This window comes from Haplochromis burtoni, unplaced genomic scaffold (assembly GCF_018398535.1).
Source record: "Haplochromis burtoni strain Fernald_Lab_line unplaced genomic scaffold, NCSU_Asbu1 Contig_79, whole genome shotgun sequence".
Classification (NCBI taxonomy): Eukaryota; Metazoa; Chordata; class Actinopteri; order Cichliformes; family Cichlidae; genus Haplochromis; species Haplochromis burtoni.
Genome location: NW_024582440.1, coordinates 2,185,694 through 2,210,765, shown reverse-complemented (window position 1 = coordinate 2,210,765; position 25,072 = coordinate 2,185,694). Strand labels below are relative to the sequence as shown.

The 25,072-nt window shown below is 40.6% G+C and overlaps 3 protein-coding genes across 4 annotated transcripts in view; all 3 read left to right on the top strand.

Moving 5' to 3' along the window:
- The window catches only part of LOC102291716 (sortilin), an 18,520-nt gene extending 13,073 nt beyond the window's left edge, over positions 1-5,447 (top strand). The window contains exons 17-20 of the mRNA XM_005924671.3: positions 1,273-1,381; positions 2,346-2,458; positions 2,563-2,689; positions 2,787-5,447. Coding sequence (XP_005924733.1) covers positions 1,273-1,381; positions 2,346-2,458; positions 2,563-2,689; positions 2,787-2,801 — 364 coding nt within the window. The 3' untranslated portion in view covers positions 2,802-5,447. The remainder of the gene's footprint in view (positions 1-1,272; positions 1,382-2,345; positions 2,459-2,562; positions 2,690-2,786) is intronic.
- Positions 5,448-7,933: 2,486 nt separating this feature from the next.
- Positions 7,934-14,996, top strand: mdm4 (MDM4 regulator of p53; the record flags this gene model as incomplete). 2 transcript variants are annotated; one of them, XM_014334347.2, is given in 10 exon segments in its annotated part: positions 7,934-8,021; positions 8,105-8,179; positions 8,281-8,414; positions 8,535-8,584; positions 9,033-9,097; positions 11,642-11,738; positions 11,812-11,972; positions 12,159-12,338; positions 12,448-12,516; positions 12,603-14,996. In XM_014334347.2, coding segments are annotated over 10 exon segments (1,489 nt in total), but the record flags the coding sequence as incomplete, so codon positions are not given.
- A 7,744-nt stretch (positions 14,997-22,740) lies between these two features.
- myog (myogenin) lies at positions 22,741-25,069 on the top strand. The gene is made up of 3 exons (XM_005924675.2): positions 22,741-23,468; positions 24,051-24,150; positions 24,239-25,069. The coding sequence occupies exons 1-3, from the start codon at positions 22,935-22,937 to the stop codon at positions 24,355-24,357; spliced, it is 753 nt and encodes a 250-aa protein (XP_005924737.1). The 5' UTR covers positions 22,741-22,934; the 3' UTR covers positions 24,358-25,069.
- The last annotated feature ends 3 nt before the right edge of the window (positions 25,070-25,072 follow it).

The window sequence follows — 25,072 nt, the reverse complement described above, 5'->3', positions numbered from 1 at the left end:
CCCCCCAAAAAAAAAACAAAACCTCTTACTAACCAAGATACATTATGCATTATAATTATAATACACATTTTGCATATTACACATACTATCCCTGTGCCTGAGATGCACAAACCATTTTTACACATCCCTGAACTCTTCTTGGACTCACCTGGCATGTGTGAAATGCAATGTCCAAGGCAATCAGATCATTTTTGGGGGGGGTTAGGCTATGTGCTGATATTTTTGTTTTTGTGGTATAGCTTGTGATCTTTGCTCAATCCAGCATGAAAGTTAAAAGAAAATAGCATTTTCTTCATTTCTGTGATTATGAATTTAATGTTAAAAAGTATTGTGTTTTATTTTAGCAGTGGGGAGGAATATAATTATATACCATATTTACTAATCAAAAACACACACTCTCGATTATATACTCCCTTGGTTCTGCTTGTTTGTCTGTCTGTGAGCAGTCTAGCATCCACTTTTCAAGATATCATGTTTTTTGTGAGCCTAGATAGAAATAAGAGCTTGAGCTTATTTAATTTAAATAATTTAACATTTAAAATTAAAATAAAAGTCAAAGCTTAACTGGTGAGAAAAATGTCAGGAAACCATATCAAGTGATATATCAGATGAAAGGACATGGAGAGAGCTGTACAACACACTTGTTGTAATAAAAACACCATAAAACATCAGTTTTTAGAATAGCCAACTGTCTCTGATTTCAGTCTGCTAGAAAAATGGCATGAAAGTGGGTCAATGGGCCTGCAAATCTTAGATGGAGAAGCAGAAAATCTTCTAAAAATTTGATGATTTGAGTTGTTGAAAACACATATTTAACTAAATTATTTTCTGAGTTATTAGTTGTGTTCTTTTAGACAGGACAATCTATCTATCTAATATCTTAAAGCATCATGAAAACTGAATGAAAACGCAATTTTCTTCATTTCTGTGTTCAGATACCGTCACTAGGTGTCATTTGCACTTTGAAGTTTTTTTTATTAATGTGTCAGAAAGGACAGCTGGGGAAAAAAATCCAGACCTCGTTCTTCCAGAATTGTAACAAAGTTCTTGTGCAAAAGCAGGTCCATTTACAAACAGACACTTCAGGAACTGTTGGAGTCCATGCTTCAAGACAGGATTTTCTAAATGGCCATTCTTTTTACCACTTTTTTTGTGTTTGTTAATCTCCCTCCACTGTTGTCAGGAATAATATTTTGAGTTGTTCTGCTGTAACTGATGTCCTTTTCTTTGAATTTTGTCTCGCCTTACATATATCTCTCCCTCCTTTTCAAGCTACCGGAAGATTCCCAGCAGCCAGTGCGAGGGAGGTTTCCAACCAGTTAGGAAGGAGACGGACTTGAGAAGGATGTGCACCAGCAACGCTCTTATTCCTTATTCCCTAGTGAGTTCTGCTTATTCTGAAATACAGGCTGTGCAGGTTAGTATATAGACTTATTGGGACAAAATGAAAGTTAAGGAAGGGTCTGATCTTCAGCATGGTCAGCACTGGAGGTGTGAAATGGCTAATCACGTAGCAGCTTGAGTCGAGCTTTTGATCAAATGTAGTAAAAATGTGAAAATTTTAACATCTGTTAACAGAAAGTGTAAATTGATGTTTCTCTTCACTATTGAAACACACATATTTAGAGTTTAGAGGTAAATGGAGATACAGACTGGTGAAGAGCAGGACATTTTTTGATGAGACGTAACAGCCATAAACTTTACCACTTCCCCCAAAAGTCTGTCTAATCTTTTATTAGTACATGTAAGTGTAAGTGATTCCTCTGCCAGCTTGACCTACAAGAGTCACTTTTTCATGCTTTCTTTTGGTGACTCTTATCGAATGAATGGCATTAAACCGCAGGCTTGTTAACTAACTGAAAAGGAAAGAAGGGGAAAAACAGCACAGGGGAAAAAAAGTTAAGGCTTGTGGTGTCACAGAATCATTTTTTGCAAACAGTGCAGCATGATGGCATTGTAAAATGACTTACTCAGTGATTTCAGACTCCAGTGTTGGTGTCATTTCCAAAGCAAGATGTCGTCAAGCCAGTGTAACAGAAAATGAGGCGGTGCAGTGGGCAAAATCATTTGTGTTTGCTTTTTGAATGAATTTAAGGAGCATTATTGCTCATCATTGTTCTACACAGATCTAATTAAGTTTCATGCTTTGTGAATGTTTTAAATCTATAAAACGGATGTGTGTATTTTCCTTTTTTGTTTTGATCCTTTACCTTTTCCTTACTAAAAAGTTTGTTTTTGTTTACTTTTTAAAAGACACTTCGGAAGCCCAAATAACGTATAAACTGTAGGCCGAGGAACCTAGTGCACTGCGTTGCATATTTAAACTTTTCCCGTCTCTTGAACAGATTGAAAACAGTTCAACGAATACTGCTCTCATAGTCATGGTCGTCATAGCGATCCTCCTGACAAGCGCTGTCGCAGGTGTTTGGCTGGTTAAGAAATATGTCTGTGGAGGACGGTGGGTTACTTTCTTTTCTTTTTTCACCCTTTGCAGCCGCAGTAATAAATGACGCACTCACATCTCTTCGGTTTCTTCCTAATATGGACTTTTGTCCTCATCAGGTTCCTCGTGCACCGTTACTCTGTTATGAGGGAACATGCTGAAGCTAACAAAATAGAAGGAGTGGATGATGTGGACCCCCACTACATGGAGACAGGAAAAGCACAGTACAATGAGGACTCGGATCAGGTAGATGTTGTGTAAAGGGCCCCTTATATTTATTAGTTTTACCTAAAACGCTGTGATTATCTATAAACACTGTTATACTGTTTGTGTCTCCCCATAGGACCTTTTAGAATAAGATTTCTTCCCACTCAAAGGCTCTTCAGATTAAATCTAAAGCAGTCTTTCATGATGCCTGGGCATTCCTGTTGCTCCCACATGCTGATTAACATCTGCTTCTCACTTCTCGCTATCCCCTGGAGGCCAGAGGACTCAGCAGCAGCGGGGCGACTTCCTATATTGCTTCCTTGTACCAGCTGAGACTCCCAGCAAATAGGCGCACTGGTGATTTTGGGAGGGGACAGAAGAAAGCCTCTGGGATCCCCGGAGAGCTTTTGTTCTCTCTGTCACAGAAAATTCTGTAAAGACCTTTGAGTGTGAAAATGTGCTCCATTGTGCTCTGTATGTTTCCTTTCATGATGACCTGAGAAGAGACCGTGTTGCACTGCACAAGCACCATGCAGCTGCTACAGCTGGGCATGTGGGTGCACAGAATGTTTTATTAAGAGCTGGGAAACATGGGAGAAACAGGACACAGAAAATAATCAGTATTTTAGCTCAGAGTTTTCATCTGCTGTCAGTTAAGTAGTTTTTGTACTCTGTACATTTAAAACTTTAGGATCCAGTCCTTGTGTTCATGGTGGGCCACTTTATATGTTTCGCTAATCGCTAAAATGAAGCAATAACATAATTTTTGTTCCTCATTTTGTCACAGGTTTTGGGAAATTGGGGTTATGTATTTGATACTAACTCCTGTGAACAGTGGTACCTATTTTTAATAGTCTTTTTCTTTCAACCATGCTGTCTGGATCTTTGAAGGTAAAAACTGGCCAGAATCTCTTAATGCACTAGAAATTGTAAGACTCAAATTGGTGATTGGAATTGGCTTTTTTTAAGGAGAACCTTTCATCTTTTGTTAGGTACCAGATAATGTGTCGAAGTTAATGTAGTTCTTGCTTTTAAAACATGTTCTCCTAGTTCAGTGTGCAAATAATGGATATTAAAAATCAGAAGCTGCTGTGCTACTGGGATTTTCCTGCACAACCATCCCTTCACAGAGAATGGTCTGAAAAAGAGAAAATATGCAGTTAGTAAGTTTTCTGGGTGGAGATTTCTTGTTGATGTCAGAGGAGCTTTGAGCTGACAGGATTCCAACAGTAACTCAAATAACCATTCGTTACAACCAAGGTATGCGGAAGAGCATCTCTGAATGTACCACCCACCACACAGCAGATGGGCTACAGCAGCGGAAGACCAGACTGCTGTCAGCTAAGAACAGGAAGTGGAGGGTATATCTGCATAGGATCACAGGTATTAGACAACAGCAGATTGTTGCAGACCAGGCATCAACAATCTGCTGTTGCCTGGACTGATGAGTCTCAGTTTCTGTTGTGACAATCAGATAGGGTCAGAAACAACAGGAAACCATGGATCCATCCTGCCTTTTATCATCAGTTTGGGATGGTGGTGGTGTAATGGTGTGGTGGATATTTTTCTTGGCACACTTATAGACCACACCACAGTGCATTCTTCCCATGGCTGCTTCCAGCTGGATAACGTCATGTTACAAAGCTCAAATCTTCCCAAACTGGTTTCTTGAACACGAGAAAGAGTCCACTGTACTCAAATGGCCTCCACAGACACTAGATTACAATACAGCACCTCTTACACAATTTAAACAGTCTATTACGTATATAAACTGTAGTAAACAAGAGTGAACGATTTTAGTCCTTCATTTTTAGTGCCTAGTGAAACCCAGCCCAACACAGTCATTATTTTTCACTCTCCTGCGAGTGTGGTGAAAATGAAAGACTTGAATTATTGCCAAAGCACTTTTAATGGATATTTTTCAAACGTTAGGCCAGCATTATAAAAACTTATACTCATCCAAACCCTTTACTTGAACTTCTATGATATTTTTGTTTAACAGGATGCGCCAGTACATTGCTGTTTGTTTGTTTGTTTGTTTGTATTTCACTGACATTTCAGCCAGGCATAATCAGCAAATAAATAACGATAGTGGTTTTAAAAAGAAGTGCAAACATTTCTATAATCATCTGATATCAGCGCAACACAAAACATAACCTCACTTTTTGTTCACAATAACAGTGTATTAAGATTAATGGTGCCTGGTGACCGTAAGGAGCGCTTGCTTTATAAAATTAACTACGGTACACCTGTGTCCCAGTACGCATGTCTGTGTAATATCAAGTGTTTTAGCTGGTATGTTGGCTGGCTGCCATTTTTATTATCTGCGATGTAAGAAGTATAACATTTGACAAACATGTAGGGCTTATGGCTAATGCTTGTATTCTCCAGCAGATGCAATACCACCCCAGCAAATAAGCTATTGCAATAAGCTGGCCTAATACTGAGGCATAACTCAAGGATCGTTTGGTGGACTTTGTCAGATATGAAAGCAGGTTTTTAATGCTTGATCCTTCTTGATTTACTTAACTGTCAGTAAGAACAAGCCCAGCTGTCTCCTGTATTTAATGATTTATTATTGCACTACGTCTACAGATGTGTGATGTTGCGTGTGTTCTAGTCCTTGTGTGTTTTGTAAAATATCAGGGGCCAAGATGGGTGACATTCTTTCCATCTCGTTTTCTCCGCTGTCTGTTTGCTGGGATGAGTAACTCTGGATTCAATATTCTGTCGAGCAGATGTTTTTATAACAATGTTTGCATTTATAGACTGAAATAATACTCTCTTTTACATCTGTGCTCTTGTGCTGGAGTTTTCTTCAACACAACACAAAGTACATAGAAAAAATTACAGTACTTTAGCAGCAATTATTTTAATAGTATTTTTGTGTCAAAATACACCCTAAAAAGAACATAAAGTCAGTTTTTTTCCTTTTTGAGGAGATTAGTTTTTACTGTTATCTATATCAGTTTACTTTACTGCTCAGTATACAACAAAATATATTGTAATATTGAAGGGGACATATCAACGACCTCTATCAACTGTTCTTGTAAGTTACTGAAAGCACTTAAAATAAGGTGCTGTTTTATAAGTGGTTCATTCATAAAGTTAATATTTTATGAATAGGTAACGCCATATAGAAACAAACCAGTTAAAGTGGTGTTTTTAATGCAAAGCGGTCTAAACTGAGTTTCAAATTTCATGATATGACATGTAGCATTACTCACGCAGACAGATATTTAAAATAAAAACTATAGGAGAAAAGGTAATATCTCCACTGGAGTTTATTAAGAAGAAATGCTGGATTTTATAATGTGTAGGTAAATGAAAGCTACACTTACTTAGCTGTGCTTTTTGTTGAGTGCCAGCTGCCTGCTACCGGTGAAAGAAGGACAGCGCTCAAAAAGAATTAAGGGGTTGCTCAGTCATCACAGCATAACACAAAGTCCTTTTAACTTCATAGCTATGAGCCTGTGCAGTTAGGAAGCAGAAAACACTCTGTGTCCAATTCATCTGTGTTGGTGCAAATGAAAGCGACAACAGACGCACTGGAGAGGCAACAACAAGACAATTCTCATGAAGTGAATGGCTTTGCAGGTGCTGACTCCTTGTTAGTCACTGCTTGTAGCACGGGATGATTCCTGTAGTCCAGGATTGTCCAGCTCCAGGCCTCAAGGGCCGGTGTCCTGCAGGTTTTAGATATCACCCTGGGTCAGCACACCTGAATCAAATGAATAGTTCATTACCAGAAGACCACAAATGTATGTGCCATCACCATCGAGCTGGACTACCTGTGCAGGCTGAATGGGCGTCCAACTTCAGGCCTGGTGTCCTACAGGTTTTAGATGTGTCCTTGATCCAACACAGCTGATTTAAGTAGCTAAATGGCTCGATATGCCTTGAAGTTCTCCAGAGGCCTGGTATTGAACTAATTGTTTGATTCACCACTCCTGCACTACAGCCTCCTACCTGAGGGGAGTGCAATAAATGTGTGCAGGGTGAGTAGCGTCTTTCAAGCATCTGCTGGTGTAGTGCAGTGATGATGCTGCCAACAGTCGTCTTTGCAGATTTCATACACTCAACAGAGCCTTCTTCTTTTACGGCAGGGGTGAGGGGGAACTCCAGGCCTCAAGGGCCAGTGTCATGCAGGTTTTGTGTTCTTGATCTAACACAGCTGATTTAAATGGCTAAATGACCTCCTCAATAGTTAGCTATGGCTCCATATGTCTTGAAGTTCTCCAGAGGTCTAATAATGAATTAATCATTTGATTCAGGTGTGTTGACCCAGGGTGATATTTAAAACCTGCGGCCTGGAGAGGTGTGTGGCCACAACAAGCAAAACCAGTCCTTTCTTGGGATGTCGTGTTGTCACCGTTCGAAGTGGACTCCGTGGTTTATGCTTCATAAACGCTTCCTAAACTGAACAGGGTATTTTCGCTGAAGGTCTTTTTTTTTTTTTTTTTTAATCATTGTATTTTATAACATGCTTTTAATCTGAAAAGACTGTTTTAAAAAGGGCAAATGCCTCTTTAAGTAATATTTTTAAAAAGTAGGGGGAGCCATATTCTGGCTTCTCATGCGGAAGTTGAGTAGCCACAGTCATCATTTTGAATCTGTAGTTCAGCTAACTGTCTCCTGGTTGCTAGCGTTAGCTAGTGTTAAAAAGCCAGCATTTCAGTTTTCCATACGTATTTACGATGCGGACCAGCTGTTAAGCCAATACTGCGCCCGGAGCAATGTACTGGCTGTGAAGTAATGTCAGCTCCTCACGGTGAGTTAATATTAGGAGCGAATTGTTGAGTAACTGGCTAGCTTCCAAAGTTAGCCATCGTTAGCGCTGCTGCTATGTTAGCTAACACGTTTGCCTGTAGCGATAGCAGCCTTGCCACCTGCTAGAGATGTCTAGAGAGGCTGCAGCTCACATGTGTGTGTGCACAGCAATACCTATACTTTTACATTTTTGTGCCATATGTTCGGCGTTGGCTCGCCTGGTTTAGTTTTGTTGTGTGAGGGCGCCAAAGGGAAAGTAATAGTGTGAGAAGTGATAGGCCATGACTGTTTCAGATTGGGAAGTTAACTCGGCCTAGTTGGCACTGACTATAAACGTTGTCAGAATTTTCCAGTCTGTCAATAACTTGACATTGTTAAGCTGCGTTTGGCGCCGTAGGCGCTGGTGTTGCGTGGGATGTGCAAAGTCGGTGACTATAGCAAGCTGTGGAATGCTGCTGAATGGGTGAGTGTGGTGAGTCGTTTATAATGCGTGTTGTAATTTTTGCTTTGCAGCTTTCGTTCGTTTACTATGAGCTCCCTACCAGCCCAGACTCCGGCATCAAGCTCGTCATGCAGGACGCTACCGGGAGAAGGGAATCAGGTGCAGTTAAGACGCAACTACAAGCATTCAGTTACCTCATATATAACATATAATGCTAAGCGGCGGTGCTGTTGTCCATTTAGGTGCAACCAAAAGCCCCTCTCCTGCAAATACTGCGTGTGGCTGGAGCCCAGGAGGATATCTTCACGCTCAAAGAGGTGAGCTGTCTAGTGTGACTTTGAAAAAGAGCTATCGGTCACGTGGTCATTCCAAAGGTACAAATGTAGCCTGTACATATGAAATCTTCTGCTTTGTGTAGGTTATGCACTACTTGGGCCAATACATCATGGGGAAGCAACTGTATGACAAACAGAGGCAGCACATAGTCCACTGCCAGGATGATCCTTTGGGAGAGCTGCTGGAAGTGGAGAGCTTCTCTGTTAAAAACCCGAGGTAATTACCTTAACCAAAACCTGTGCTCATTGTTGGTTCTGCTTTGTGTATCTGGACTTTATACATTTTTAAAAAAGAAGAAAAATCCTAATTTTAAATGCTTGTATTCCCATTTTACAGCCCAGTGTATGAAATGCTGAAGAAGTATTTGGTTGTTATTGACTGTGCTGGTAAGTGATTCTTTCATTTATCGATTTAAGTCCTTTGCACATTTTTTTTTTTCTGGTGAAATTATATTTTTGTTAGGTGGAATCAACAAAAAACAAAACTATCTGTGGATTCATTTGTGGGTGTCTGAAGTCAAAGTATGTCTCTTCCTGTGCTCCTTATTGAATTCACTGTTATTTGCATCATATTGTGGCTTTTTTAAATTACATGAGAAGATCTGTGGGTATACCAACATTGCATGTATATTCAAAGACCATCTTGTTGACTATATTATGAGTGATTGTGAAAGGCTGTCCATCGCTTGGAGGATGTGGGGATCCTGCAGTCCCAGATGGACCCCTTTCCCCTGCTTAAACTTCATATCTGAAGGGCCTTAGTGAGAGTGTGCAATGCTATAATTAAAGGGGGGGGATGTCCTTTTTCTGTTACTGTGTCTCATTTGAAATGCAGACGCTGCAGAGAATCTTTCTGTGGGCCGTGAATGTGTAGATGGCGGAGTGGAGGATCGTGGTCAGGTAAAGCTGAAGCATGGTGCTCAGAAGAAACAGAGACCCTTACCTGCTTTCGCTTCACTACACACAACTTTTTGTAACAATGTCACAAAATAAGTGCACAGCCACTCCGATAATGCCTTTAAATGGAGCCCGTCTGATATATCAGACAATTTTAGCTACTTATACGTATATTGATATTGGCATTTATAACTGCAGATGAATTAAAAAGTAACGAGGAGACGGAGAAGTGCGCTTCAACCATGTCATGAGTGTTGATGTTCCATAGTTTGTCCACCAGAGGGCACTCTGCAACTTCCCTGCTGGCAGCAAACATACCTAGATGGTCAGAGCAGTTATGCAGAGCATGAACTGGTACTTCATGACTTATTGTCATAATAAAACAGATCATTTTTCAACAGTTTGCTTTTTCACAAATAACTACACATAACAAGTTGTCTTTTTTCCTGACAATAACTTATTTAGAGGTTAAATCCCCAAGTATCAGTCTTAAAAATCTTATTTTGGCTGGGCTCTGTTTTAAAGTGCTTTGCCTAAAGTATAAGTTTAGTTTCTATTGGGTTGTGTGTTCTGGCGAAGGTGGTGTAAGGGCTGCTGTCTTCGTTGGTGTGCAGTTGTACAGAGTGGCACCGTCTCTGTACAACCCCATTCTTGGTTTGGTCTGGTGGCTTTTCATCACTGTTTTATGACCCACCAGTTCCACCCATTGGATGGGGGGGCAGAGTCACTGTCTCTGTCTGTATCAGAGTTCTCTTCTCTGCTCCGAACTGGAGGATCACAGCTCCTGATCACCCACAGGTCTGACTGCCCTAAACCTTTTCACCTAATCCCACGTTCCTGCACCCTTCTTTCCAATCCCTCCCCAAATCCTCTTTGATCTTACTTCGTGGCTTGTATATAATTTGGTTTGCCACAACATTGAGCTATAGTAAGATATTTGTCCTTTTTATGAAATTAAAGGTTGCTGCATGTGCCACAACCATCTCAGAATGCTGTTGAATCAAATTTCAGATGATAATTTAAGTGTTGAATTTGCATATTTCCTAGTTACATTTTAGTGATTAAAATAATAGATCTGTCTGGTAGGGGTGCAACGATACACAAAACTCACGGTTCGGTTCGATACTTTGGTGTCACGGTTCGAAATTTTTTTTTCGATACAAAAATGTTCATGCCTTTTTAATGTCATTTTTAAATTAAAATTATAAATATATATTTTATCTCAAAAGTACAGTTTTTAAATTTAATGTTGCTGAAACAACAAAGTAATAAAAAAATAAATCTATCTGATCAAGAAATCACTCATCTTTGGCAAAGAGTTTATTACAGAGAAATGGCTCTTTCCAAAATAAAAGCTATACTATACGCTTCTTCTTGGCTATATTCTCAGCAGCATATTAAATATATCAGGTCCCCATAAGGAGAATCATGTGCTAACGGCTGTCTAAATGACTCCGGTAAAGTTAGTAGCATGCTTGTTGTTTTTGTCTGCTTCCACTTGTCTTTGCACTAGGATGATGTCGGCGTAAATGTGCAGTCATATTTATTGTTCCCACTAGTGCTTTCAGGTTAATCTCGTTGAAATGACATTAACGCCACAACACGGCAAATCTCCGTTAATGAGCTACCGCGGATCGCCCCATGCGTGGGGCTGGATGGCCAACACGTTAACGAGCAAACTGCGCTAACGCACTAGTTCCCACCAATGTAATTGAGCATTGCGTGGCACATCCGACATACTGTTTTACTTTTGTCCATGACGCGCTTACCTTCAGGGTCATACGTCACATGAAAACCAAAATAGTTCCAAATGCCAGATCTGAATGAGAGTGGGAGAGGTTCAATTTGCCATGTTGCAACGAGCTTAACTTCTGTCTCGCTTGCTTGCCCTGCGGTCAGTGAATCTGCGTTCGACTACTCCGCCTAGGCTGCACTGTCGAGCGCAGATCCACTGAGCGCTCAACACAGACGGCATCGTCAGAAGGAAAGTTGATAAGATAAATTAAAACATTTGTATTGTTCGATACATATGCGTACCGAACCGAAAGCTCTGTATTGAATGGTTCAATATCGATACGAGAATCGTTGCACCCCTACTGTCTGGTAGATGTTACTTTAGACTTAAATTCTGTGTGCGTCTGTTTCTTTGCTTTGACAAATGTGCCAAATTGTTCATTTAAGAAAAAAAATGAGACAACAGTACATACCTTGGAATAAATGTATTAAATCCAACGAATTTAGAGTTGCGGTGGATTGTGTGATCATGCTCTTGTTTATTCACCTGTCTGTTAGTATACTGGCTTTCCTTGCCTTTGCTTTCTGCTTTGTTTACCCAGCACTCAACATTTCAGTTTGCATTTATATCCTAAATTATTTTGAACTCCCTCCCTACTGGCCCTTACCCAAATTGCCCAGCCCTTTGTCCCTTGTGCCATCCCACCCCACCTGTAAACAGAGGCAATGTTGAAAAGGAGCTGCGAGTCCTCCAAGTACCCAGTCACGGCTCTGTGTTCTAATTTCTTGCATTTGCATTTTCTTCTTTTACAGATGTGTGGAGGTGTGGTCAAAGCAGGTTTGGAGGCTGGTAGTGATGGGCCTCTCCTGCAGACCCCCTCCCAGAGACGACCTCGGGAACCAGATGATGGTAATCAAATAGTCCATTGCACACTTAACAGCCTCGTTACAAGACACTGTTTAAATGTTCAAAACCTCCTTAGACTCTCTTGAAGGTTTGCAACGCTCAGCCTGCAAGCGACCCAAGCTGGATGTTACTCTGGATGAGTGGGACCTCTCTGGCTTGCCCTGGTGGTTTCTGGGTAATCTCCGTAATAACTACAGCCGCAGGAGCAATGGCTCCACTGACATCCACACAAACCAAGTAAGACACCTCACGTGCTGCTAGAAAGTCCTCCCAGTATCATTAAAAATGGTTAAAATGGACAATAAGGTTCATTTTAGAGGTTTCAAGCTTAGGAAAACTAACAGACATTACTTGTTGACAAATGGCAAAAATCAGATCATAACAGTGGTGGTCTGACTGATGTGTCAGCTGTCTCTTGCACAGGAAGAGGATACGGCCATTGTGTCGGACACCACTGACGACCTCTGGTTCCTCACAGAGGGCGAGAGTGAACAGGTGAGTGTGGAGATGAAAGAGGCTGCTCTGGAAGAAGGCAGCAGAGAAGGAGAGCCTCCACTGGAGGATGATGATGGGGGAATGAAGGAGGACAAAGCAGACAGAGAAGTATGTCTTTTTCTTTCTTTTTTAAATTTTTTAATATATTTCTTTCCTGCCAATAAAATGTTTTTCACTAAGAAATGTGGAGAGGTGATGTGATCTGTGTATTTATTAGATGCAGGAGGAGCCAGATGAAGACTCTCAGTGTCTGAGTGATGATACTGATACAGAGATCTCCACACAGGTCAGTATCTCTGAGCCTCCGTTTATTCATTTACAGCCATTGTTTAAAACTATATCAGCCTTGTGAATGCTGTGTTTATATCTTAGGATGCATGGCAGTGCACAGAGTGCCGAAAATACAACATACCTCTCCAGAGGTACTGTGTTCGGTGCTGGGCTCTAAGGAAGAACTGGTATAAAGATGTCCCTCGGCTTGCGCATTCCCTTTCTGTTCCTGACATCCCAGCATGCAGCTCACTCATTACCCACGATGAGGAAGATGACAGCGACACGGGCATTGATGTCCCAGATTGCAGCAGGACAGTTTCTGATCCTGTCATCCTCCCTTCACATTCCACTGCCGATCGACCGTTGCCAACAATGGTAATGGGAAAAGGCAAAGGTCCGAGGCCCTCTGTCTTCCACAAAGATGAGCAGCTCTCTGAAGGAGACAGTCAAGAGAATCTGGGCATGGAGGTTGAGGACGTTAGGCCTGAGGCGCTGCTAGAGCCTTGCAAGCTCTGTCGAGTGCGGCCACGTAATGGAAATATTATACACGGACGCACTGCTCACCTGCTTACCTGTTTTCCATGTGCAAGGAGGCTACATAAGTTCCAAGCTCCTTGTCCAGGATGTGGGAAGATAATCCAGAAGGTTATTAAAATATTCATCCTGTGAAGGGCACACAACCCATCTTTAAAGTCCTGGGGACCTGACCAAAAAAAATCACAATACAAACTTTTCAACAACATTCAACCATACAGCTGCATAGCTCCTAGTACCAGTCTTTGCTTGTGGACTCATAAAATCTCTGCACCTTACTGTCAAATTTATAAAGAGACAAAATATAGCACTTGGTGAATCTTGCTCTGTTGCATGGTTTATTTGAGTCACACTGCCTCTGAAGTATTGTTAGACGAAACCTCAGTCTTAACAGTTCACTATACGAAATGCTTGTTTTGGTGCCACATTTAAATAAGGGACATACAAATCCAGAAGTATTTATTTATTTATTAAAACTATCACATAGGCACACACAGTTTGAATTATTTTAATGTTATGAAGGGTTTGTTTGTTTTTTTTTCCTCTAAAAGTTTATGGCTTTTCTTCATTTCTTATAATTCATAGTGCAGTTTTTGGGTGCTGATTTTTATTTCTGGAAATTTTAGGATGTGCTTCCTTAAGTTTTTCATTAATTTACTTTGTCTATCTGGACAGAAACCGAACAGAATAATAAATGCAGGTATGCAAGTAAAGGTCTCTTTGAGCTGTCCCTTTATTTGTGGGTTTTGTTTTTTGTCTTAAGCCCTCCTGCATCTCTTTACATAACACAGCTCTAAAATGTAAGGTTTTTTTTTTAAAGCAGCTGAACGAAGAAACAGTCTAAATCTGTTTTTAGAAGTTTCAGGCTTGAAAGTTTCCTCCCAAAATCAATGTACTCTCAGCATATGTGAATGTATTGTGAAATACAATGGTGACTTAAGTCTAGTTTCTTGCAGCCAGAAATCTAAACGTAGACCGTAATGCACAGCTGAAGTATTAACCGTAATTGTTGAACCTTGGTAATTTGTTAACGTGTTCAGTATGTACAATTGTCAAACCTCTGACAGCTATGCCTGCAGTAAGTTATGTCATAATGTTGTTGGTTCGTGTTTAAATATTATAATTCGGAGTACTTTAGATTATTTCTGGAACCTGTTTAAAATGTAGGTATTGTATTTATTTATTGTTTTACTTGTGGTCAGCTCGTAGCAAACAGAAAATGGTGCACTTGTTAAAAAAAACAAATCTAATTTTTATTTGTAATTTAAGAATAGAGAGAAGAAACCGGCTGAGTTACCAGGTGTACCCTCAGTGAAAATGGCTGCACAGGGGTTATTTTAAGCGTTACACTGCCATGTAATGACTTTATACAGAAATGTGTATTATATTTTATTTGGATTGTTCAGCTTTATTTGAAGATTGTGGACCACATAGATGCTACTTTTTGAGTGTGTGAACGGTCTTGAATAAATACATTGTTCCTTATATTCAGTGACTTTTAGGCATTTAACTTTGGCTCTGCGTAACACAGTGTGTATATTAAGTGTTTGAGCTGATGTTTACTTGTGCTTAGTCTTTCCGCCAGGAGGTGGAGAGAGGTTTCAGTCTTGTAACCGTTGCCTACAGAAACTGTACAGTCCCTGTAATAACATGTAATGGATGTATATAGAGCATGCCTCTTAATCAGATCCAGCGCAAAGCTGGTGTCAGAGCTATATTAGTAATGTAAATGCAATAAAAGATGAATTATAGATTGTAACAAGTATTAGCATTGTACATCAAGGGGAAAAAGGCTCCCATTAAATACAGACCTCATGTAAATGAAACACTTAATACCAGTGATACTGGTTGATTAACACATCCCAATTTGTCACATTAAGACCATAATGTTCTAAAACATGGTACAGTTATAGGTTTTTTTTTTTGTTATGGAATAAACATGTTTTGTTAAGCGAGAAAGAGTTGGGAATTGTCTGCTTTGTTCACTACTTCACCAGAGAGACAGTTGGTGTACGGTACCCACTGGTGAACTCTGTTTTAGCTGAATAAGTCATTGTGTGTGACAGGCCAGCTGTCATGTATCCTCTCCTCCTTGACTGGGCTCCAGCACCTGCGACTCTCCTCTGCTTACTCACTGTTCATCTCCTGCTTACTCGTGCTTGCCTTATTTTTGTCCTGTTCTTGAGAATTGGGGCATACGCCCTGCCTTCGACTGTGTATGCCTCTGTAACACCACTGCTATCCAACTTCCGTATAAACACTACAGCTACTTTACACCCGAGTTATTTACCAATTACTCATTGGGGTGTATTTCCTGTTCATGGAAAGTCTCCTGTTAAACTGTTCTCCAGTCCCAAATATGCAGTCATAACGCAACAGCTTGTTATTCAAATTATAAGTTATTTGTTAACTTTCAGATTCTTCATTATTACATTATTGTTATCTATATATGTAAGCAACCTTTAATTCTTATATTGAAGAAACTTGGTAATAATTATCAAAGTATTTCCACTTGGAATGGCTATGTTTTTTTGTTTTTTTAATCCACTTTTTTTTTTTTTTTATCCACAATTGTTGTAAAAAAAATTTAACTAAAAGGTGGCTTACGTCTATCTTCTGGTGCCTTATCCTCGGAATATTTCTGAATCTCGGTAGCAGCAGTTTACATGGATGTGCAGTACTTGGGAAAAGTCTTTATATAAGACTACATAAGTTATTAGGAAAATGGAAAATAGGTGCAGCAATATATTGAAACATACATAAAGCAAAAACAATTTGTAGAATTGCAATGAGCTTGAAAATTAGTATTTGGTATCACCACCTTTATTCTGCAACAACTCTGAACTCTCTTAGGGAAAATCTCTTGTCATTTTTAAAGCAGTCTTCAGGAATAGTTCTCCGGGCTTTTTGGAGAGCATTCAAAGCTCCCACACTGCCTCAATAATGTTGAGGTCCAGGCTCTGGGGAGGCCAATCCATGACTGTCCAGGTCTTGTGTAATTTGGTATTCCTCAGTCTTTTCTCCCTGTTTCCCTTCATTAAGAATGTCTTCTTGGCTTGGCAGCCATCCACAGTAGATGGATCAACTGAAGAGCCAAATATGTTTCTCAGATCTTTGCTGTAATTTTTTCTGTTTCTTACGAATATTGAGATACTGCTGTAGATAGTTTTTAGGAATGTCACTTCTTCTTTGGTCCTCCACTTGTCCAGTTTCCTAAAATGTTTTAAGGACACACTGCACACCATACTGAGATGTCACCTCATTGGTGCAAAAATGCTATTTGATGCCTGTTAAACTATTTTCTTTGGCATTTTTGTAAATTCAGCTAACAAAAACTGTCTAAAGATACAATTAAAATGTTCTTCCTTGCTTGTTTGTCTCTTATATATAGATCCAACACTGATTCATCCCTTTAGTTACTCATAAATGGCTTCTTGGATAGTAAAGGTTACCAACCTCTGGTCAAAACTGCAGTGGGGTAAAACAAAATAGAAAGACAACAATACTCACGGACATTTTTTTTCTCCAATTCCCACTCATTTATTTAAAGAATTTATTTTCCAGTGGTTTACCACTGAAGACCTCACATGCGAGCTGGTAGGTAGGTGTTGATGTTTTGTGAAATGCTTCCCTTTACTCTGTAGCTAATTCAAGAACAGTCTAGGCCTGCTGCTTTGTATGTGGCATCTGGTGCGTCACCGAGAGTAGAGACGAAGAATGGCATAACACCCCTGGTGACATGGCACCCGGAGCTTGGCAGCTCTAGAATGACAAGACCCAGGGAGTGGTGAAGGATCTGCATGTTTCCATGGCGACAGTGCTCCCATCTCAACATCCCAGAATAACTTAACACATTCTTTCTTTATCCTCGGTGGCGTATGCAATTATTCCTGAAGGGAAAATAGTTATTACTTCCATTCTTATGCCTATTTTTATTGTTTTATTGCAGCCACTGCCATTAATCGGTTTATTTGTTGATGTCATAAATGCAAAACTCATTTTAAGATATAGATTTTTGTGATACATTCCTCTGGTGTCCTTTGTCTCATACCCGGAGGATAGTACATGTCTGGATATCTATAACTGTATCTGTGGGGCTAGGGCCTTTCTTTCTTTTCTAATTTCCATGCAGATATACAAACACACACACAAATACACACATTCCCTCTGTTGTGTCCAACTATTTGGTCGCTCCAGAAACTAGGCCGCTAAATTTGTCCCTCTGCTGACATGGGAGAAGGTCACTGGAGCCAGAGAAAAACAAAGACAGGAATACGGAAGAAGGCCTGAAGATAGTGTAGATTAAAAATAAGGATATTGATGGGTAGCGAGGGGCATGATTGAAATGTAGCAGAGTAAGATAACAGAGCTGGACTGAAAAACTGGAAATAGTTTAAAACATAGCCATCCAACAGTATATACTATATACATACCTGGCTTCAGAGGGATTCAGAAATTCCCAGAGGAACTATGCTAATGGTGCTTTATACTTGGAAAGTGTCAGGGTGTAAATGTCACTTTGTTTTCCTGCCTGTGATACCTGCTTTGATTATCATAAGTCCTCTGAATATATGTCATTGAAATAATCTGGTTGTTTGTAGCAATGGGGCACAAGTTATTTACAGGGAATAACTTTTGGGCTGCCATGTGCTGCAAAGTATGTTAGTGGGAAGTGGGTTATGCACATAGGCATGAGTATGTATGTGTATTTGTCTCTGTGTGCTGGAGCCTTTCAGTGAGTGGGATGCCAGCGAAGGGAAGGGCAGCGGATGGTGCAGGGGCTCAGTCCATTCCTGTGATTTAACATGACACCACTTGCACTAAGACTGCGACAGCTGCGTATGCACATGCCGGCCATTCTGTTTGTTGTAGGGGATTACTCTGCAATAAAAGCCCCAGTGACCAGCAGCACGGCTGGGCTACAGAACTACTGTTCCCCCTACCCTGACTTAGAAGGCTTTCTCCAGGCCTCCAGAGCCCTGTGCAAACACAGGTGGGGCACTTCATTCTGAGTATAAATGAATGGGAGTATTCTCCCGATGATTAGCCAGGCCATAGTAGTGTCACATCACCTTTGGGGGGGTCGTCAAACTGTATCACTTATGTAAGGGTCATTACTCAACAGAAATAGTGGGACACAGCAGTGCAGTAATCAGATCTGACCGTGAATATTTTAATTTGCTCTCATTGTGTTTTATGCACTGATGATTGTCGAGGAGGAGTCGGCTGCTTTGTCACATCTCCATATAATGATCCTATACAACATTAATGCTCTATAGTAAGTATAACCTCATCGTAATCTGGAAGAAAAGCTCTGATATCAAAGAGTTTAGGAATGGATGTGCAGTTTTCATGGCGACAGTCTCTGAGACGACAGACTTGGACATGTGTTGCTGTCACTATGGTGACAATGCTCTCTCCCAAAGGCATGAAACTAGTACATAATAATGCTGCATGAGTCTGGATTTCAGACTGAATATTGCTTTCCAGGAGTACAGAAAGGCCAGGAATGAGACTTTATTTTTTGCATGTGGAAAACAATAATTAATAATTTCCTGTGTCTTTTTTCTTTAAAATGTTAAACTTTCTGACTCATTCTGAATGATCTAAATAAATATTTAGACATCCGAGCAGTTCACCACAAGCAGAACATAACTGTTATTTATAGAGTGAAAAAAATACACCAGCAAGTCTATGAACACATTGAGGATTAGAAGTTGATTAAAAAAAAAAGTCATCTGTCTTCAGTCCTTTTTATTTAAAAAAAAAAAAAAAAAAATCCATTGCCATGTCTGAGGGACTGTATCTTACCATGCACAAATGAGATTTCTATGGTCCTTTAGAAAAAAGGCTTATTGAAGCCCACCAGGCTGGAAAAGGTTACAGAACTATTGCTACACTTTCTACTCCAACAATAGAAAGTCAGACAGATAGCATAAATTGAGAAAAATTGAAGATCATTGTTACACTGCCCAGGAGTGCTTGATCAAAAAAAAAAAAAAAAAAGATCTCTCCAGTAGCAAGAGGGGTCATAGCCTGGCAGGTAACAAAGAAGCCAAAAAAGGTTGTTTCTAAAGTGTTCACAAAATTTCAAGCAAAAGTCAAAATTGAGTGATTCTGCTTCCTTCCGATTCTCTACCAGTCAAAATAATAGGTTAGCGCTCATGCTGGACACTAAAGCACATAAAGCTGTTAGAATACAAATAAACTCATGGGAATTATTATGAGTTTTATGAGTTTAACATCCAAATAAAGTAGAAACAAAAGCATGTATTTTATTTGTTTAAACAACTTGTGTATCCTGTTTTCCGTCCTATATCGTAATGTATCACTGGATGGAAGACCTGGTTTAGCCACCTCTAATAAACAGTTCCTTGCTGTTGTTATGTTATTCTCCTCTTACATATCTGAGATTTCCCGACTGCACTCAGATGACAGCTCTCCAGGTCACTGGAAAACTTGAGGCTAACCTGGGGTGAGGAGGACTGATCCCTCCCTCCTCCCCCAGAGCTCAGCTGTCCCACAATGTGCTGTTGCTTGTCACTGAGGAGAAGTGGAACAGTGTTGCCAGACTGACAGAAGCCAGGCTGCCATATCGCGCCATCGGCCCCTCTGGCCAACACCAGTAGGTGGTAGGGTAAATATTACATTATATATTATATTACATTATATTATATTATATTATATTATATTATATTATATTATATTACATTATATTATATTATATTATATTATATTATATTATATTATATTATATTATATTATATTATTCATATTTATTTAGTAATTTAATCAATAGCTCTGAGAATAAATCCAAATGTCACAATAGGTATTAATTTGCATATTTTTTGCATTATTTCTTACATGGGGCCAATCAATCATAATTAAATTAGAGCCAGCCTATTTTTCACTGGTTTGGCCTATTTTAAGATGGAAAATAAAGTACAGTATTAGCAAACCACAGGTAAACAAACTGTTCTGTATCTTAAGTGTTCACTTCAAATACTGAGGGGCACACACACACACACACACACACACACACACACACACACACACACACACACACACACACACACACACATCTAGTTCTGCTGACAATGGGTTAAGATGACAGAGGGTTATGAGTGATTCTGACACACTGCAAACCCCCTCCTTGCTGTACCCCTGAGTCCAACACAGGCTTCTTTGTACTCACTCCACCATCAGTGACGATCCATCACAGACTAACCTGACAGCCGACCCAGCCCCGTGCCAAGCTAAGACTGTGCACTCTGCCTTAAACCCAAGCCCAAACCCCAGGAGGATACCACAAGCCACCAGACGGGCCTGCCAAACCTCTGCCTGGCACCTAATCCCAGGACTGGAATCTTCCTGTAGATAATTCACTGACTTGTAAAAATTTTTTGTTTTGATTGTGTCTAACTGAAACTTTGTGTTTGTTACCTTCAAAAGGATATAAAACACAGGTAAAGAATAAACAGTAAGAAATAAGAGGCTCTGTTCCACTGTGTGTCATTAACCCTTTGAACCAGCACAACCCTGGAATGCTTAAATGGAAATCATTGGTTGCACCTGTGCTTTCTCTTACACGAAATATCAACATATCTGCCACAAACCAGGCCTATTAATATATTCTTTTAAACAAGCTGCTGTTTAGGCAACGCTGATCCACAATAAAAATAAATACATAGAGGCTTTAAGGGGCAGTTATAATGAGGAAATAGCAACATCTTGAGTTCTCTCATCCGAAATCCGGTCTGTGTGAGATTGTCACTGATGTGGAAAAAAGTCAGAAATAAAAAATTAATCTGAGCAATAAAAATATGTATTTTTTAATGTAGATTTTCATCTGGGTGAAAAGGCCTTGTTGACACCAGACATTAGAGGAGAATAGACAGACTGGTTTGAGCTGATAGGAACACAACAGAAACTTAAATAACTACTACTGCAGTCTACTGCAAGCAAGGTATGCAGGAGAGCATCTCATCAAACCTTATAATATGCAAGGGCTCACCAACATTGGACAATAGAAAACTGGATGGTAGAGGTCTAGAGAGAGAACTAAATTCCATAATAGTGTTAACTTGCAAGCTAACATGTAAGAAGGTTTTACAATGCTGTAGTTTAAATATTAAAAGCAGCTTTAGGGAGCTAGCTGGAAAGGCTCCCTGGTATGTCGAACCTTCAAAATTTTCACATAAGACCGGAATTAATAATGCGTTCTTTAATTTTATAAGCAGGGACTCCAGCAACACTTAAAAGTAAAGAGGAACAACTTTATTATGACCAACGCGTTTTGGCTTGTGGCCTTCATCAGGGTCATACTCTTAAGTGTTCCTCGAGTCCCTGCGTTGTGAGTTTCTCATCCTCTCCATGCACCTTGGAAGTAGGTGAAGTTGTGCCAGAATTTTTGCTGTTCTTTGATTTTATAAGCAGGAAAAGTATAAAACCTAGCTTTTCATGTCTTATCGTGACACTATTAAGTCCTTAGTTCTTCTTTATTTTCTCTATTTTAAATATTGAACTCATGGTTTCCAATGATATAGTATTGTTTACTTTTGTTTCAAAAAACGTGTATTTACTCTTTCATTGGTTGGAGAATACCATTGGCAGTGGTATTCACCAGACCTTGCAACCCTCTAAGTTTAATGAACTGTGGTTATTAGGAAACTGCTAGCAATTTGTCTCTTCCAAAACATCTCCTGAGAGGTAGTGTATTACTGTGATAAACTTACTGTAAAGAAATAGAGTACAGACTCATGTAACACTCCTCATGATTTGCCTGTCACTCCAGGCCACTTCTCTGCTGACAGAAGTGTGTGTTTTGGCTGTGCTGCAATGTTAGCGGAAGCTAGTCAGAATTAGCTGATGAGCTACGAGGTGAGACATGTCCTGGAAGGATTAACACCCAGTGGCTAGGCTAATGCTATGACTTGCTGGAAGAGGTCAGGACAACCAAGGCCATTCCCTCTGTGTGGCTGACTCATTACTGTCCCTTAAATTCTGGGGGTAATGTGAGCCAGTGTCAGCCTAGCAGCTCACTCTGCTGATGGTTCCTGCACAGACCTGCCTGGTTCTGAGGCTAGTATAACTCAGAAGGTCACTTGCATCACATAGTGCAATCATCTGAGGATGAAAGTCAGTGGATATGAATGCAGTTACATAAACCACAGGAACAATGTCACCTGAGCTTTTTTTGGTATTGACCAAGTTGATCACATTATGAGTCTGACAGTGCTTCACAGCAGTCCAGAGTAAGCAACAGTCTCTTGCCTCATTGACTTCCCATCAAAAACCTGAAGTCAAACAATGTATTGTCACTGTGTGCCACTGGCTCCCAGCAGAAGTGACAGCTGTTTCCAGAATGTCCCTTCTGCCTCCCCACTTAATGATGGAACTCTTCATGTTCGGAAGGGGACGCAAGTCTGGGATTAACTTACTAAGATGGACACCTTTGATCTGAGGCTGTCTCTCCCATTTCAACCTGATCATGTCCTGGCCTCTTAAGAAATACATGAGCACACAAACCCACAGAAAAACACGCACGCGTACAACTGGGCCTTAAAGCCCTAGAGAGCAGGGCCAAACAGAGATGTGATGTGTAGATGTGCAGCAACAGCTAAACGTCGTGTCAGGTTTCTGGGGGCTCGTGCTAAATTTAACCCTGTGATCCAGCAGAAGGCAGAGGGGTTTAAATGCCAGTCTACAGTTGCTCCACACCAGTTGCTCTCCACACGTCTTCCACTCATCACAAACTCAGGCCGGGAAGAAGATAGGTGCACACACGTACACTCCAACGCAAACTCCAGACACAGGACAGAAGAGCGAATACTGAAGACTAGTTCCTAGGAAAGCTGGGATCTTTGTTCCCTTGTATCCAGACCACAACTGTCCAGTATGGAGCTTTTTGAGACCAACCCTTATTTTTTCCCTGACCAGCGCTTCTATGAAGGAGGGGACAGCTACTTCCCCTCTCGCCTGCCCGGGGCGTATGACCAAGCTGGCTACCAGGACAGGAACTCCATGATGGGCTTGTGTGGGAACCTGTCTGGGGGTGTCGGAGTTGGAGTGACAGGTACCGAGGACAAAGCCTCTCCATCCAGCATGTCGCCTCACTCCGAGCCCCACTGCCCAGGTCAGTGTCTTCCCTGGGCCTGTAAGCTGTGTAAAAGGAAGACAGTGACCATGGACCGCCGGCGAGCAGCCACACTGAGGGAGAAGAGACGCCTAAAGAAGGTGAACGAGGCCTTCGATGCTTTGAAGAGGAGCACGCTGATGAACCCCAACCAGAGGCTGCCCAAGGTTGAGATCTTGCGGAGCGCCATCCAGTATATTGAAAGGCTCCAAGCCCTGGTGTCCTCCCTCAACCAGCAGGACACTGAGACAGGACAGCAGGGTTTGCTCTACCGGCCCAGTCCAACTCAACCCAGAGTAAGTAGGACAGAGACAGGACGAGGGAAGGGAGAAATTCAAAATAACAGAGAAATCAGCCAAGAGGGAAACAGAGTTGGGAACAGCACTAGTTGGAAAGTGGCAGAAGATATGGGAGAAAAATGAGCGGTACAGTAAAGAGAAAGATAAATACTACATTAAAAAATGACTGGGGTAAAATGTCAAATCAAAAATGTGTAAATTTGATTATCTGTTCATGTTCCTTTTGATTTATTCATTCTGGATAAGGTTTGAGGTTATTGTGAGTATGTATTCAGCCATACAATGAGCAAAAATGTTGTGTTTTAAAAGGTTTTTAAAAACATGATCCAGTGTAGCTCATTAGTGTTTTTAAAGACACTGACAAGAACTCCTGTGACAGGCGTCATAGTAATGGAAAGTCTTTTTCATCGTGTACATTTGCCTCTGAGTGGGGTCACGGGATGCATTAACTATATGTGCGTTCGTGGTAGTACACTGCACTTTAGTGTGTGTTGTTTTTCTGTGTGGGGTGGTATGGTGTGCTGTATCATAACAGAGTGACTGACAGCAACTTGTGTGTGTGCATCGCCATGGCAACAGGTGTCGTCGTCAAGCGAGCCCAGTTCAGGCAGCACCTGCTGCAGCAGCCCGGAGTGGAGCAGCACTCCAGAGCAGTGCACGCAGAGCTACAGCAGCGAGGGTAAGCACAGTTCACTTAGTCCCATTAAACTAGGTAGACTAGGTAGCACCTTCACAGGTACTCAGTGTGTAACTGGGTCTTTTTGCAGATCTCCTGAGCGTTGCTGACTCTCCAGAGCAGGGGAACATGCGGGCCTTGACCTCCATTGTGGACAGCATCTCTGCAGCAGATGGACCTGTGGCCTTTCCTGTGGACATTCCCAAATAGACCCTTAGACCAGCCGGCCAGTAGGTGCACAGCGAGCAAACAAAAAGCAGTGACCTTTAATCCTAAATTATGTCTATTTTGTGCTTCTGCTGATTAAATTATTTTGTCTTATGCCAAATTAAAAAATGTTTCCATTTGACAAGTATTGCAGCTCTGTTGATCCACGGGCCAGCTAGCCAAACTGACTTTTCCTGTTCACATTGAGGCTTTGTTCCCTTTTTTCCCTGCCTTATGCCTTATGTTCCAGACCTGTTTGTCAAAGCTACAGGAGATTCAAAGACTTTGCTGCATGAACCCAACACATATTTACTACACGTGATCCCTGTTAGGCTTGCCTCCAGATTTATAGAGCCACAGAGGAATGACAGATCCAGTTTTCTTTCCTTACTTAATTTAAGATTTCCTCTTCAAAAGCTTTCCCTAATCTTTCATTCATTTTTTTTGTGTGTGTGAGTTTTAATGCTTAAAAACCAGAGTTTATTCATGGGGCCAATATGTACCATGGCAGTTTTGACCAAGATCTGCTTAATTTAAACTGATTATGAATGCTAGTGTTGTAAATACGTTCCCTTTTTCTACAGAGTGGATTTGCCATTTTTATTTTTTTTTGCTAACTTATTTTGGACTTTTATAACTAAGATTGTTGTGTATTTGTAGATGTTCTGAAAAGTGATATTTTCTGTTTAATTCTTACAATAAAGACCATTTTCAATAC

What these genes read in the sequence shown, in the direction of transcription:
- myog (XM_005924675.2), top strand. Translation starts at nt 22,935, where the DNA reads ATGGAGCTTTTTGAGACCAACCCTTATTTTTTCCCTGACCAGCGCTTC. An exon ending in CCAGTCCAACTCAACCCAGA is followed by an intron (nt 23,469 to 24,050) that starts GTAAGTAGGACA and finishes CCATGGCAACAG; the next exon opens with GTGTCGTCGTCAAGCGAGCC. An exon ending in GCAGAGCTACAGCAGCGAGG is followed by an intron (nt 24,151 to 24,238) that starts GTAAGCACAGTT and finishes GTCTTTTTGCAG; the next exon opens with ATCTCCTGAGCGTTGCTGAC.